Raw genomic sequence first — 14,664 nt, 5'->3', positions numbered from 1 at the left:
TTAAGCGTCTACCTCTTTTGCGGTTTCCACGTCTCTTTGGGTTCGGGTAAGCCAGCGGGCACGGAGAGAATAACTAAATATCAGTAAGTCATATTTTAACCGGACGACGCGGAAACCTCCTCCACCTACGAGGGCGACCCGCGTTGCCGAAAGCGCGGAATATGTGACGTCTTTGGTCCTGGGCTTACTACTGGTCAGAGCCGCTAAAAGCATTTTTTTTAGTCGATACAAAATATAAGTGTCGCGAACCGTTTCAATTATGTATGAAAGTAGTTTTTGTTCAGTATTTTAGATCAGAAAAGAAACAAATGCAGTTTATAAAGTACGGAAACAAGAAAAGACCCGTCGACAAACCCGCCACCAAGCGGTGAAAAAAACGGCGCATACTAGAAAGGCGTAGTGGGATGAAGCTCCGACGAACAATGGGCTTAGAAAGGTCCCGGATGTACGTGGTGGCGCTGCGGCCGTATACCGGCTCGAGGATCCGACCGGTTCCGAGCATTCCCAAGGCTTTCGGCGCGGGCTTGGCTGGCGATTTGACCCTTTGGCGGTATGGCAGCGCGAAGTGGCTCCCGTTCTGAACTGATCTTTACCCCGTGTTTGCCGTCGTTTGTGGCCAATGAAGTGTTATGCCGAATTAGTCTTTAATCGCGCGGCAAATGCAATGCGAGCTGCCCTGGCCGCCCGCTTCATACAGCCTAGTCAACACGTGCTTTAGTGGCACCCTCTCGAGCCGTTGACACTGAGTGCGGCAGCCGCGAGCGCTCGATGAGCTCACTACTTCACGGCCACTCAAACCAGGACCTATGACGTCATGAAGGATGTTATTTTTTGCTTGTTTCTGTAAGTCTAATTTGCCTATAACTTTTAAAATAAAGCGAAATTTGAGAAAAGAAAAGTTTCTTTAAATTACTACGTTCAATGCGCTCAGGTCCGGTCCCAATTAAAAACCAGTCAAAAAGTTATTGCAGGGCCACTTTAACGCTCCCAATGACGACAAACGAGCAAAAAACATGTCTGCAGCTCGCTGCCGGCCAGCCTCTGCAACGCTCCAAAAGGTTAATTTTCCGTGTCCCAAGATGGTCGTCCGGCAGCCGCAATCACGGAACGGGGAAGCGCAATTTAGCAATTGTCGTAGAGATCAGTAAAAAAATATGGAACGCATACCCTCCTAGCATCCATCAGGTAGCGATAAGCATTCTGTGCAGTCTATATGCCCATCAATGTCAACACATGTAGCCATTTGCAGGCAGTCGCATCCTTTCGAAGATCAATCTGGCCTTCGTCAGGCACCAGCTTTCGCTCTCAGCACACAGCCACTGTTGGTGGGCTTCGAGGCTGCTCGCATCTTCACCCTCCACAGGCGGGGCAGCCCCAGTCTGTAAATGTAGAATATGAATATGGCAGGTATTATTTGATAACACTTTATGTTTTGGCCGTGTAAAGAAAATCTGCATTCCATTTTCTAACATATCTGTTATGAAATAACAAGGTCAGGTGGAACGGCTCGAGTTCGCTGACTGAAAGACAGAGGGCTTAGCCTGAACCAATATCCTAGCAGCCTTCGATATTGGTGTGGGGGGAGAGAAGGCTGAACCTCTAAAGATGTCTTCAAATGATTCTCTAATTGCTTAACTCCAAACTTTCAGGCTGCTGCACTTCAATGTTCTGAACTTTTTCCAACATATATTTGCGCTGTCGCTAACCATGTTCCATTTGCCAATTTTTTACACGCCCCTTCTCCTCCAATCAGAACAGCACGAGAGTCCGCCGTGAACAGACTTGGCATCATCGTGTGTCATATATCCCCGATGATTGCCCATTAAAGCCAAGGTTCGAGCACAAGCTCATAGCATCGCTAGATGGTCGCACTGCACGAACCCTCGTGCAGCCTGAGTATCTACTAGTACTGTTAAAAGCGAGCGAGTTGAAAATGAATACTTAAAATCGAAAGAATAAAGCGCGAGGGACAAGCACAGGACAACCACGTAAAGCCTGGTTCAAACAGTTGCGTTTGACCGCGTTGCGGCTGCGAGAAACCAGGACATCCCTGCTGCTTATATCGCGTGCCAAGATGATTCTTTGAATTGGAATCCACGCTTCATACGAAGCACAGATGTGCCGGTGACTCGTTTTCGGTTCTAAACGCAACGCAGACAAACACACTCAAACGCAAGTGTCGGAACCGACCTTTACGGTACAGGCTCACAGTAAAGCTGTGAGCCCGAACCGTCTCGCACGTCTAGCCTTCGCTTTAGTACATCTCAGGATAAGAAGGAATGTATCATAATAGAACCGATGTGGTCTCACCATTCTGAGCAGAAGTGCGTGAGTAACCGATGCTATTTTCGTGGTCGCTTGCACGTAAACAACCAAGGAGCTTGTACACAACGCCGGCATTCATCTGGCTTGAAAACAACTTGAGCGTTGGCTTGGCTTGGATGTCAGCTGCCCATTGTGCTTACTTGAACTTCACGAAATCCTCTAAATTGAGCAGGCTGCTTCTTGACTTCTGCTGTTCGCGCGTATGTCTGAGTTCGACGATTCGGAAATCATGGGTGTACCACCGCAACACCCTCTTAACACGATTTCGGTAGCCGTAGGGTGTAAAAGGGATGTACGAAGGGTGTAGGCCTTTCCGTACACCCTTGAATATTCAAAAATCATGTAAAAATGGTGTAGGAAGGGTGTGAGCTCGGAAAAACACCCTTTTAACACGAACATGGGTGTTGAAATTTTTAGTGTGTAGACTCTCATCGGCGTCCCTGCTAACCCTAACCGAGTAGACTGTGATTTCGATAGGCGCAGCCTGCATAGGCGCAGTTTCAAACACTGCTTGCGGCTCAATTCTCGTATTTTCCCGCTCTATTTGGTGTTTCATGGTGTATGTATATTCCGGAGGACATTGAGAAAGCATCGTACCACAATAAAAAAAGGCAAAAAAAAAACTATTTTTGTTGGGTACGCGCGCGACAGAACGAATGCGACTGGAATGTTAGTTGTTTGTTTCATTTTACGATAAGTTTTGACGGTGCCGCCCGATTAGCCGCGTGTCAGACGACAAAGCGCTTGGCTGTCGAAAATAATTTACGACAGAAGATAGCCGAAAGGCATGCATATTTCACACACATAAATAACGTGTTTACCGATGGACAGGATAGAGACATAGAATTTAGCGAGTGTTTACATTCGAACGACGTATTCTACGTACCAGACGATGCAGCGTTATCTGAAAAGAATTTATTTGAGAAAGATCTCAAATAACACAGTCACAGTCAACGACAGTCACATCTCGACGATCGGACAGAATCCAAGATGACTTGGTTTTGGGGCACGTTTTGGGGACAGCTTACTTTTTCCACACCAGCACCAAGGCAAAGGAACGGGCGCGGCAGACTCCGACCCGAACAACTATTTTTGGCTATGACTGAAAAAGACTCTACGCGCATCGATCTCTCGGAAGAGGGAGAACAGTTGCCATTGTTCGCAAAATCGCGTCGAGGGCTGTTCGACGTCTCTCCCCTCCCTCGTTTCCCGTGAATGTCGAGCAGAAACGCTTGAATGGTGGGCACTTACCAGCCCTATTTCTCATAGCGGAAGATGACACAGAAAGGGTACGCAGCATGCACCAGAAAAATTAAGTAGAAACTTTCAAGAGGGGCAAGAAAACGCTGAATGGAGAACCGCCAAACATAGGTAGAGAATCGCGCTGAGCGGGTTTCCACAGTCCAAGAGAGTGGCAGAAAATTCCAAGCTCATAGGGGGCGCGAGAGTCGCACCAGCCGCATCCGCATCAGCAACGCGTGGCGGCGGCCTAGCAGCGTTTCTTTGGAAAGGTGCATACCTGGCGACGGGTGTGCACGGCGCGGCGTCCGTGGATACGGCCCAGCTGCTGTAGTTGCCCAGCGCCGATGCCGAAGGGGTCACCTCGAGCTGAACCTCGCACTCGACCTCGTTGTGGCCACGGAACACCCAGGGCGACAAGGCGAAGAAGACTGCCAAGGCGATGGCCATGGCAAGGACCAACAGGAAGAACAGGACGAGCCCCACTTGGACGCTGGTCTTGCGGAAGACGCTCCTGCGAACCGGAGAGAGCTCTGAGTACGCTGCTTGAAAGGCCTCTGCGAGCAACCTCGAAGGCAAGGCCTGTGCCTCCACCCCCTGCCCAAACGCGATCACTGCTGAATGCACTAAGGGGCTGCATGGCTCCACTCAGCATCGACAGCGCGTCTCACAGCGTCGCACAACGAGCGCGACGCTAACACGTGGCGACACCACGCCCGCGACCATCATCGAGATCCAGCACGTCTGCAGCATGGGGCAGGTAAGGGTCCACTAAGGATGTCGTCATGCGCGGGCCTTGTCTTCTAGCTGATATTGCCCCGAGCGGCGTGTCTAATTAATGACACTTGAAGGGGCGTGATGAGCCCCCGAGCCATTTCTTAGCACTGTGAAGCCGATGAAATTTCGCTCGATAAGAAGACCGAAGAACGTCGAAGCGTTCCTCGAACTTTCAGGAACCACTAAGGTCTAGGCTTACGTCTTTCCTCCCCCTATTCTTCGCTTCACCTTAGCTAAGAGTGCTATCAGAGGCGTCATTGACAGCTTTCTCTCGATGATTTGTTCTTTGGCGCCGGCAATTTCAGAACCGCACTGGCTGTGAGGCGCTAAACTGTTTTCTGTCTTCTTACACTTTTAGAGCGCAGCTCTTAGGCACCCGTTTCCGGCTTCAGTGGCGTCGCCGTCGGCGTCGGCGTAACCGTAACGCGTCGGTGTAACGTTTTCTCTTGACGCGTCGGCGTCGGCGTAGCCATAACGCGTCTGTGTAACGCTTTTTGGTGACGCCGCCGTCGACGTAACCGCGCGGTGCATTACGGGAAACGTGCCATAATGCACCGCGGTGACGCGCGCGTTGCTTTATGGGACGTCTCCGATAATGCACTGCGCGGGAGGGCGGAGGGAGGAGGGGGAGGAGAAAGAGAAAGAGGGAAGAGGAAGAGGAAGGAGGAATTGAAGTGGGGGAGGAGGCGAGGGACAGGGGAGAAGTAGATGAGGAGGCAGGAGGAGAGGCATACCGTCCCCTCCGTACCCTTCCCTCCTCCTCCTCAAGAGCTGCGCTCTAATTCGGCGTTACAGGGAGTTGTAAATATCTTTTATTTTGTTTCTTTCAAATTTCATTCCCAGTCTCAGGATTTTACATCATGATAATCACATGTTCGGGCAAAGCGTTTCTTAAAGGGACCATGAAATGGCGTTATAACTTTTACCAAATAACTTTTACATTAAACCTTCAATGTTCACTGAACGCCAAACAGGCATTCGTTTTCGTTTCGGTTTGTTAACTTCTACACCAAAAATTATTGAAATATCGATTTTTTCTTCCACTCCCATTCACAGCAAAACAAGCCGGGTCTAATTTTGACGCTCATGACGTGCTCTGTCACCGGAGCCGAAAGTTCTCTCGGCAGCTGGCGAGAGAACTTTCGGCGTTAGCGGCGAGCTGGCAGTGTGCCGATAGGTTTTATTAGAGGGTTTTATTGCGCTGATGGCGCCGATGCCCCGAAATTATTTCTGAATCGGCGCCTCTCATCACCGCGATAGCCATGGACACATCGCAGCTGAGCGAAATTCAATTAGATATGTTGCGCTACAGCGACAGCGTGCATGGTCCCATACGCCGGATACGCCTGTTGGAAAGTGGGGCGACACTTCCGACGAAGACGCCAGGGAATCGGACGACAAGTAGTGGCGACTCCAATGTACGGAAGTTCCGAGCCTACATGGAGGACCTTCAGACCTGGGGTCCCTCAAACCGTTGAGCCCGAAGTATTTCGACGTGGTTCCTGGCGTAGCAAGCAGTGAGACTAATGCCGTTTCTTTTTAAGCTCCGCACTGCGTAAACTGCAATCCGGGCACTTGCAACGAGCCCGTCAGCTACGACTTCGTCCGTTGTGACCGGAGTGACCGTAACAACCGCTCAGCGCCACGCGTACACTCTTGCACCCCCTGAAAGAAGGGCAGCAGGTCGTCAGCACGACAGCCACTTCTCCGTCGCCCTCAGCCGTTTCCGCGGTATCGCTAAAAAGAAAGGGACGCGCTGTCGCTCACTGGTGTAGCAGAAAATGCAAAGAATTTTCTATCGGCTCAAGCTTTATTCACTTTTATTTTGTCAGGATAGGCTCGCAGGGAAGAGTAGACGGAAAAAGAAAAGGATGCAGTACGCCGTCTTCGACGATCAAGACTTTAAAACACGACTTTACTGATAGTGTAAATCTCGCCACACGCCTTTTCTACGATTGCAAAAGGCGATGTAGTCTTAGCAGGGATATAGCAACGTAGAAATATAATTTTGTGAACACATAGACGTTGGGATTGGTCAGAAATGATAATACTAATCACTTTTCTCGGGTGATGAACACGCGTCACAATTCGCATCCTCCATACACATCTTTAAATACAGTACGCACCACCAGTAATACCTCGAACGTGAGCACACGCATGGAATGCGCAAAATAAGAAATCCGGGAGGTGTTCGAGGACACAAATGCTAAGAAAGGACCATTGTAGTCGAAGTAAACAATCACGACGACAGATAGCGTTTCTGCCGTCTTAAGGGTGCCACCACAACATCGCCGCACGAGTCGATGGATCTTCCTTTCTAGGACGTGCTAGGCTATCATCGCGACACGCGACGAGAATTCAGTCAAGGATAGCGCTATACGCGAAACGATAAGCTTCCACCACGCCGATCACGTCAATCATCAGCACCGACACCATGCTTTTCAGCAGAAAGCAGGAACGGCGAAAAAGCGCAGACGCAGCCTTATCTTTCTCCCGCCTCGTTTACCACACGATAGATGGCGCAGAGTCCGAGCATTATAAAATTCGGCGATAGACCCTTTCAGAAATTCAGTGCCATCTGGTGTTTCGTATAGCAGTTTAGGCTTTGCCATACCAGTGGCGAAATGAACTTGTATTTTACCGGGCACCGTCACTTTCGCAAGTCAACGGCACGCGAGGAACTGTTCAATGTTAGCTCTTTCAGTTCGGTAATGGCCAAGAACCTGCAGTGAGAACAAAGCTCCAACCGATATAGACGCCTTGATAAAATGGTATTCACCAAGGGGCTTTGAAGCCGGTTGTGTGCCGCCCACAGATTGACTGAACCTGAGTTAGAAATGATCGCTTACGTACCTCTTGTGTTCCATTCCTACGTGGCGTCGTACTAACTTCCCGAATGTACGGGCCTCGCATCATACGCATGGGAGCATCTTCAATGTCTTACTTTATCAGTCACTACAAGGCCGCCATTGGTACGGCACAGACGCCGTTCCACAGGTGATGATAGTGATCAAGGTGGCCAGACTGAATTTTGGAAAGGGTCTATTTCCGTCACATCGCTAATTATTCGACAAAATGTAGATAAGGATATTCTTTAACAAAGCTTTGAAGAAACATTCGTAGACTATTTATTGTTTACGATCGCGATACTGGTGAGGTAGGCTCTTAACCAATACGCGACGTGAATTTGGCTGATGTACCTTGGCACCGCGGATGCATCGCAGTGAAAAGGCAGACAGCTTTCGAAAGAAAGAAGGAATAAAAGAGTCCGCTTTTCTTTTAAAAGTTCTATAGCGAAAAGTTTTTTTTTGGCAATCTATCTTTGTGTTCTGGGTTGTTTTTTTTTTCACATCTTTTACAACGTGCGTGGATGTAATTCGATTTCAAAATCGTTTCATGGCCCCTTTAAGCTTTTTGTGACTATTGCAGGCACACAACTAAAAGTGCGGGTGGGTGCGATTCGAATTGAACAACATATTGGTCAGCTTCACAGTGGTTGGTGGGCAAAGCGACCGCATCTCTGACGCTGTGCCATTCCATTCGAACCGCTATTCGCCCACTCCTAACCGCTACATAACAGCACACCTCCTGCCTTTGGCTCACTGAAACTTCCGGCAGGAAAATGACGAACGCAGTCAAGTGTCGCTTTCGGCGCTTTTTCATCCCACGAACCAGCTGGAAAGTACCAAACACGCTGGAAGACGAGAGACGTGACTGAACGGGACCGCCTTGCCACGGCACAATTGTGTCGAAGGTAGGCCGCACTTAGGCGAACGGCATGAGATGCGGGGCTCAAGTAACGCGGCGTGCGACAGCGTCTGTGTGAGGTCCTTGGGCGAGGGTTGCTATGGCAACAGCTGCGTCGGCTCCAACAAAACCGCTTTCTACCCCGTTTTGTTGAATCCGACGAAGATGTTGCCATAGCAAATTTCGCACTCGGTCGGACTCGAAATCACACTTAAAGGGCCCCTGAAAAAAGAAAAAAGCTGTTTTTTTTGTTTTGTTTTTTTTGTTTTTTTTAACAGTGTAGTGGGACACGCGTGCCAAAAAATAAATTTCACGCGAAAAATATTTTTTTGGGGGCAATATTGACGGCGAGAGATTTATTTGAAATTCTGCGCGCAAGTTCATGACGTCACGGAGAGGTCATTCGCTCAACGAGATGGTCGTACACTCTCTCCACCTCAACATGAAGGCCAAGCCGATCCCGATCCCGATCTACCTCTCCTCCACGCGCCCTAAGTGCCGAGAGAGGAAACAAGTGGAAAGGAGGTGACTACCGAATAAATCGCGTCTCGCGCCGTCAATATTGCTCTAAACCTTTCTTTATTTCGCGTAAAATTATTTTTTTTTGACACGCGTGTCCCAACCACACTGTTAAAAAAAAAACTTTTTTTTTTTCTTTTCAGGGGTCCTTTAAAGCGACAATGCATCCGCTGTGGGATGCGCGAAGCCCGAGTGAAATTCCTGCCCTTTTTCTGCCCTTGATCAGATAGCTCTCTGCTCTCCACCATGGTACAGCAGTCAGATTTTCTGTTTCATAATCCAGTTTATACTGTTTGTGTGTTTTTTTTTTCGGTAGGGGGTCCGTTTGGAAGACGTGCCTCTTGGCACGTCTTCCAGGAAAAGGGCATTTAATAACTTGAAGAGAAGAAAAACAATCTCAGAGTGTAGAGCAAAATTGCAGGCTTTTAGTATATAATTTGAAACAGCAATGAGTCAAGAAAAAATCAATTTTCATTAGCAATTTTTATCGCGATTAAAAAAACAACCCCAAAGAGTTTTGTACGTACGTTAAACGAAATGGAAAAGATGAGGTATGCATTCCTCCACTTGCCCATGACGGAAACGTAATAGAAAATAGCATTGGGCCTTCAAACTGTCTAAAAAAAATTTGTCGATAAGTTTTTTTTTTTGCCTGTTAAATTCTGCTACTTCATGCCCAGCACGAATAATATTTTATACAATGAAAGAAATCTTAATAGACTAACAAGAAATCACACTACTACTTGAGAGATTAGATTAGAATCAGGAGAATCCGACTGCACGGTTCGTTTCACCCTTCCTGAGGGTGTTCATTACTAAATCTATGTACACATGTTGACTTCCTTTCGATTAGAAGGAGGCATCTGTTGTCCCAGTGCACAAATCTGGACGTAGGGAGCTCAATACTAATTATCGACCCATCTCTTTAAAAAATATTGTTTGCTAAACATTGTAACACATTTTATATGCTAACAGTATAAAACACATTAATATGCATGCCTCGCTTAATCCAAGCCAGCACGGCTTTCGGCAAGGAGTTTCATGTGTGACCCAGCTGACGGCGTTTGAATTCAAAGTTGGATCAGCGCAGTTGCATAGATTCTGTATTTATAAATCTCAAAAAGCTTTTGATGTTGCTGATTATAATTTACTTATTCGCAAATTACATTACTTCAATATCAATCTCTGTATACTAAACCGGATTCAGGAATGTTTGAATTTAAGATCTCAATACATTAATGGAGCTTCATCTCAAATTATCGAAGTGACGCGTCGGGCGCCCCACAGGGGTCCGTGCTGGGCCTGTTGCTGTTCCTTGTTTATATGAATGGCGTTTCAGAAAACGTTACTTCTCACATATGATTGTTTGCTGACGACGGTGTCCTGTATCGAGAAATTGGAAGTGTGGAAGACACCTATGCATTACAACGCTACCTTGACAAAATATGCATGTGGTGCCGAGAATGAAAAACAAAGTTAAACTTAAAAAAAAACAAAAAAAAAAAAACGTGGATATGTGTTCTACAAGGAAAAGAACTCTCTACTAATATTTACATTATTGACAGTAAGCAGTTTTTAAAGTTAAATAGTTGGGAGTATTCCTACCACAGTTTTTCTGTTGGTTGGGGGGATCGGTGGCCGAGTGGTCTGGAGCACACCAGCTCGGAGCACGTGGAGCGAAAGCTCGCGCTGCAGAACCCAGGGATCCTGGGTTCGAGCCCCACCCCTGCCCGTTTCGATCTGGATGAGCATCGTACCGGCGTGCGGTCGTGTATCACTACTGCGTGATGCACGTTAAAGACCCCAGGCTAGTGGCTGTACCGCACTGGCTAAATTTCTCATCTACAGCTGGGAGACTCGTCGCCCCTGTGAGGCAGACGAAGTTCTAGGCTGTATAAACACACACACAACCCAATTTTTTTTTTTCTGTTGGTATCGACATGTAGATTTTATTACTACAAAAGCTTGTAAAATATTGGGATTCTTACGACGAAATACCGGACAATTCCCGGAAAGTGCGCGAGATTTCTGTAAAAGACTTATATTAGGTATATCCCGAGTATTCTTGTACAGTTGGGACGCGCAAACGGCTGTTAATAAGAATAAACTCGAGAGGTTCTAAAACCTAGCGCCCAGATATGTATATGAAAATTACAAAAGACAACTCAGCATGTCACGTTGAAGCAATCTTTGGGTTGGCAATTTTCTTGAACATGTAACATGTAACTTACATCCCCCCGCACGCACACACGCACACGCACACTATATATATATATATATATATATATATATATATATATATATATATATATATATATATATATATATATATCACAACGTCTTGACAATCAACAGAAGGAAGGTGAACACAAATTTAAAACCAACCAGTTCAAATCATCTTTTTTCCCGAAAACAATAGGAGAATCGAATCAGTTGACCTCGGAAGTTTTTGAAATTGCGGAGAATGGCGCTTTTTATCTTCTCCTGCTTCGTGAGGTGTATATATTGCTTTCAAATGCCCTTACTTATTGTATGCATTAGTGTGTGCATATAGCGCTTCCTAAGACGATCCGATATGGTGCTTCTGAATATAATTGATGTTTAGATCCCCCTTTTCCCAACTCCAATGCCATCCGTCGCTAAGGTTAAGATAATAAACAAATAAATAAATAAAAAAAATTGTTACCCATGCACAGCCTAATCTTTTTGTTGCTCCATGATCCTTTGATTTTTTTTTACAAAATAAATGTCCTTAGGAATAATAAACTAACAGACATAGATAGAAGAAGTAATACTAAAAGCTGGTAGCGCCATTAATTACATTCAATATAATTTAAAGTGTTCACAGCCTAACTTAAAGACAACCGCTTATTTGACATTTGTTCGACCCATTCTAGAGTACGCATGTCCCGTCGGGAACCCAGCCCCCCCCCCCCCTCCCTAAAAACGTTAATAGATACGCTTCAAAAATACGAAACAGGGATGTTAGGTTTGTTCTCAGGAGATATTAAAGGAAAAAACGCTGCACAGAAAAAAAAAATAGTGCTAAACTGCGAACCGCGCGCCGAGAAATATTGCCATTAAAATTTCTGTTGACAATAGCCAAAAATAAAACTGGAGTACATAGCGAGAAAAGTTATGGTGAGCGCGTTGGTGATGATTAAATTCTTTCGGATAATATAAATAGCGAGACTTACCCAAAATATTATGTATCTAGTCGGAATGATCGTAGTCTTAAAATTAGGGAGTACTGCGCTAGGGCAAGCATGTTTGTCAATTCTATTTTTGTTCAAACGATTGCAGAATGAGATCGACTCACGGAAGAACAAGTGTGCTGTTCAAATGAAGGTGTGCTTCTTTTCATCTCTGTAAACCCCCCTGCAGTAACACCCCTGAGCGCTGCGGGGTAATTATTAAATAAATAATGAAGAACAAAGACAAACCGAATATAAAATATAGCACGTTTTGTTGCAGCGTTGTATATAAATTCCCGCACATTTGCAACAATAAAATCTTGAATACATGGGCGAAACACAATCTAACCTTGCACAAAAATTTAAACTTGCGAAATAAGTTGCACGGTAGCAAGCGGCTATTTGCGGTATGGGAATTACAATTATGCTTTTACTAGAACCTATTTGCGATTTGTACGCTCATTGTTTTTTGGAAAAAGAGTGAAACAAATATTTTCGTGTGTTCCAAATTTTATCCGATCTTTTGTTTAGTTTCTTAAACGTGTGTTCTGGCCTCTAAAAGCCGGGACGCACCGACGAAAAAATAAAACATAAAAACTTCACCACATAGAAAACTAGATTTGTATTTTCTATTTAAGCCAACTACGTATATCTTGTTTTAGTAAGTGAAAAGATCTCGTCCGTCCTAGTGCTTTTTGTTTTTTTCGTTGTGAATTCCCTTATTTCTAATTACCGTTTCCAGCAAGCTCTTCATTTCAAGTGAACACAACTAAATTTTCGAGTATCATGGAGTAAATACCCTCCTTTATAAGCGCGTGCAACGACTTTCGCATGTTTCGTGTGGTTTTCGGTTGATCTTTTGTACAATCGCGGATGAGCTGAATCAGTCTTTGACGCTTCTTCGGCTTACCTGCCGGTTTTCGAGAGAGCTGTCGCCCGAACTAGAGGAACGGAATACGAAGTTAAGGTCCCCTACTTCGGAGCACGGAGCTGACGAAGCTCGTGGCCACCGGAGACACAGGAAAAGGCCGGATGAATTGTTTCAGCTCATCTTGTCCGTGGGGAGACATGTGCTTTGAAACGGCATGCATTCGCGTCGAGTTCGCTCTCCTTTGCCTAATAACACGTTTTTTTTTTTCTTTTACAGCGAGTATGTTGTATTTCGCGTAGCCACAATGAATCGATGGTCACTGAGGTACGCCGTAAGGCGACAACCATAGATCAGACAACTTCCAGACACCTCAACATCTCGCTGACAAATTCGTGAATAGCTTCAGCAATGCAATCACTCGCCTGCCAGCAAACAACAGTGTTTGATACCACTCGACAACGGGACGTCCATGCATGCATGCTAGCCAAGCAAGTACACGTTAGGATATTATAAAAGGCCTGTTCACACATGTAGCGGAGCGCTACAAGCGTAGCGCTGACCTGGTGCTAAGCGCGTGCTGACGGGAGCGTTCACCAGCTTTGTGTCGCAGCGTCAATACTGTTGTTCATGGCAGACAATAAGTAGCAGACGACACGTGAGAAGCGCTACATTAGTGCTTCGCTGCATGTGTGAACCGGCCTAAACTTGTCTCGATCGTTCTGATAAACCCGAGGCGCAGAATCAGCCTTGAGTCACATGGTTCGGGCCCCGGGGTTACGGGGAGGTCTCGGATGCGTTGGGTGGTCGACGCGCACATGGGCTACCCGGTTTATCACGATAATGAAGAAAAGTTTAGATTTCTTCCCAACTAAAGTCTATGCTTTACTGCGACTTTCTTATGGGCTCTGCATCTACCGAGTGTGCGTTTGGCGCTTCGAGTGTATGAGGTTTGTGGTGTCCGCGACGCTAACTACCGGCCGTTTTGCAAAATTGTGCCGTCATACGTCCGCTGCGCACGGCTGGAGTTTGAACCACACAGAAGCTCTCCAAGTGATCTCAAGACGGGGCGGCGGAACATAACGTTCTCACGGGAGCCGCTACCGCAGGCTCCCGTGAGTCGCACTCTACTCGGGGACAACTTTTCTTGGCGATGTAGTCCCCTTGTGAGCCCCGATTGCAAGCTAACACGAGCCGTCACGGAACCGAACCGTGTTCGGAGACGGCGTGTGTTTCCACATTTTGTATACGTGTCTTCCTCCTCCTTCTCTCTCGCAGGTTCAGTTCTGTTATGACGAATTAAGTTGCTTTTTGCGAACAAAAACCGAGTAAATTCTTGGCCGAAAATGAGTAATGCGTTACAAGTGAGCTATAGTTCGGCACCACATCCGAGAGCGCACTGCATGCCCGGCTAGATGCCACAGATACACACCATATACGAGGTGGACACAGCAAACGACATTCCCGATTCTATCAAAACGGACGGCATTTAGCGGCCAAACACTGAACTGGTCGGAAAAGGTCATTTCGCGAGTTCTGCTCGGTTCTTGTTGCTTCCGTGACTGCTTCTTGTCGAAGGTCGTCGGGATGGATGCCGAATTAAAGCGAGGGAAGTTGATTGTGTCCACAGCAACAAAAACGACAGGGCCACAGAGAACACCCTGACTTATAATGGCCTAACACATCGGTGCGCCTTGCTTCGCTTCTCGTGTTGTGTAGGGCGAACAGTGGTCCCGCTGACTGTCGTTACTCTCGTAATCGCGTGCTATACGTTGGCCGCTCTGGACGCAGCCCACGGCACCGCGTGAGCCAGACATTGTGCGTTTATTAATGTTCATTACAGCGGTCAAATCACATTAGGAAGTCTTTTTATGACCTCCCCGAAGGCCAAGCCTCTCGGGGCTCGCTTGCGCTAACAGCCGCCACAGGTTTTGAACGTAGTGGATAAAAATCGAGGCAAACCACTTTAACGCCGATACCAGAGCGTTGTGCGTT

The 14,664-nt window shown here is 46.7% G+C and overlaps 1 protein-coding gene across 1 annotated transcript in view; it reads right to left on the bottom strand.

The window, feature by feature from the left end:
• LOC8027089 (scoloptoxin SSD14) overlaps window positions 1-14,664 on the bottom strand; it is an 85,206-nt gene that overhangs the window by 54,670 nt on the left and 15,872 nt on the right. The window contains 1 exon segment of the mRNA XM_042290113.1: window positions 3,845-4,078. Coding sequence (XP_042146047.1) covers window positions 3,845-4,078 — 234 coding nt within the window.

Source organism: Ixodes scapularis, unplaced genomic scaffold (genome assembly GCF_016920785.2).
Source record: "Ixodes scapularis isolate PalLabHiFi unplaced genomic scaffold, ASM1692078v2 PGA_scaffold1__304_contigs__length_218370807, whole genome shotgun sequence".
In the NCBI taxonomy this organism is placed as follows: Eukaryota; Metazoa; Arthropoda; class Arachnida; order Ixodida; family Ixodidae; genus Ixodes; species Ixodes scapularis.
This window is presented reverse-complemented; position numbering and strand designations above follow the sequence as displayed.